At 39.1% G+C, this 2,094-nt stretch overlaps 1 protein-coding gene across 1 annotated transcript in view; it reads right to left on the reverse strand.

The window, feature by feature from the left end:
- Positions 1-1,677: 1,677 nt before the first annotated feature.
- Positions 1,678-2,094, reverse strand: part of fam20a (FAM20A golgi associated secretory pathway pseudokinase) — a gene marked incomplete at its 5' end in the record, with an annotated part of 17,884 nt that continues 17,467 nt past the window's right edge. Inside the window, 1 exon segment of the mRNA XM_014024040.1 lies at positions 1,678-2,093. Within this exon segment, the coding sequence (XP_013879494.1) occupies positions 1,823-2,093 (271 nt within the window).

Here is a 2,094-nt window from a genome sequence, read left to right on the forward strand (position 1 = left end):
GCTGAAACCCATGTCTTCATACGTCTGTGTGTGGTGCTTCTTGAAGCTGACTCCAGCTGCAGTCCTCTCTTTCATCTCCTCCACATTGTTGGATGGGGTTTGTTTATCCCTGCTGCTTGTACACTTTTTTCTACATCTTTTCCTTCCCTTCACCTCTGTATGAACACGCTTAAACTCAGAACTCTTGACCTTTGGTATCTTGCCCTCCTTGTGCAAGGTGTCAATGGTCATCTTTTGGACAACTGTCAAGTCAGCAGTCTTCCCCATGATTGTGTAGCCTATAGAACTAGACTGAGATCATTTAAAGGCCTTCGCAGGTGTTTTGAGTTAAATAGCTGATTAGAGTGTGACACCAGGTGTCTTCAATGTTAAACCTTTTCACAATATTCAAATTGTCTCATATACTGAATTAGTTTTTTTTTTTCCGTTGGTTGTCAGGTATAATAATCAAAATTAAAATAAATGACATCTTAAATACACCAATATGTGTGTAATGAATGAATTTTCATTAGCTTATATTCAAAAAGTTTCACGTTTTGGATGTAATTATGGAAATAAATCAACTTTTTCATGATATTCTAGTTTTCTGACCAGCACCTGTATACAGCCAGGAGGATGTTGGCTGTAAACCACAGATTAACAAGCCTTCAACTTGTAAAAAGCAGTAATTGGTAACTCAAACATCAATGGGATTTCCTTACAGGTTCTGAAAAGGAAAATAATTATGAAGCCAAAGTATTTTTTACAGACAATCTGTATAACTTGATATTCCTGTATTTATTTTAATGCAAAGTAAAATTGAAAGAGGAAGATTTGTACAGAAGAACATTGAATAATTGTATGAAACACTGTTTTCTGATCAAAGTGACTGCCCAATGCTTAGAAACAACTGATTTAGTATTTAAACCTGGTTGGGACCAAGTTTCAGAGAACTAGTTACCATGGAAATAAATGTGCCTCCTCCGAATGGAGGATTCATTTTTCYAGGAAAACACGAAAACCTCACCTTTATCTCTTATCCAAGTTTTGTGAAACAGGCCCCAGAGTGTGTTGTGACCACCTCCACATCAAATTTTAGCTTTAAATCTTTCAAACTAAATGTGTTACAGCCAGTTAAGTGTTTTTCTTTGGTAGAGGGTGATAATGATCAGAAATCCTGAAATATAACTAATGGTTTATTTTATTAAAGGATCAACAGCCAAGATGTAGAAACAGAACCTGCTGGATGCAGTTCCACATATGGGCAGTAGGGGGAAACATTCAGCACTGTTTGTTGGTTTGCACTTGGCAAATACTGTATTCCTCTGTTCTAGACTGTAACCTATGTTTCAGACAGACTTCATTATGTCACAGAAATCTAACCTGTCATGTATAATAAGTCAAACCAATTCAATAAATAGGGCAAAACCTTCAGAGTCCACAGGAAGTCCACTCAGATTTATAGCAACATGAGTTTTTGTCATTTAGRATGAGTGTTTGCACAATGAAAAGCCTTATAATTGTTGGAAATTTTCAGTCTCAGCTTGTCTCCACTGACTCAACCTCCATATCGTAAAGTCRTTTACACTTTGATGAAACAGGATTATGAGTCTGGAAAACAGGGTGGAGTGCACCAGACCAGCCTTTAACAAATAGTCTTTTCCCACTCACACTTAAAAACAGTTTTTTTATACACGCTTCATGTTACAAAATAACTTTATTTAAAAAATATCTCTACACAGTCAGCATGTAAAGCAGAATAAATTGGATTCATCCAGTGCATGACAGCTGTCTCCTCTCTGCTGGTGATCCTGGTGGTCTGAGTCACTTCGTGCCTGAGCTGTTACCTGAACATTTCTAGATCTGAGCTCGTCCGAGGTTTCTCTGTGGGTTTTATAAAGTCTTTGGTAATCACCACGTCCTTGCCCAGYCTCCGGACGCAGCGCTGGACCATTAGGAGGACCTTGTTTAACCTGCGGTTCAGCGCTAAGAGGTGGGGCTCAGTCAGGACCGGCAGCAAAGAGTCTCTCGAAAGTGATTCCCTCATCACGTCGCTGAGCCTGAACTCTGACCGGGCCAGGAGCTGCAGTCTCAGGAGAGTGGAATGTTTTATCC

The sequence above is a fragment of the Austrofundulus limnaeus genome, unplaced genomic scaffold, assembly GCF_001266775.1.
Source record: "Austrofundulus limnaeus strain Quisiro unplaced genomic scaffold, Austrofundulus_limnaeus-1.0 Scaffold405, whole genome shotgun sequence".
NCBI classification, from domain to species: domain Eukaryota; kingdom Metazoa; phylum Chordata; class Actinopteri; order Cyprinodontiformes; family Rivulidae; genus Austrofundulus; species Austrofundulus limnaeus.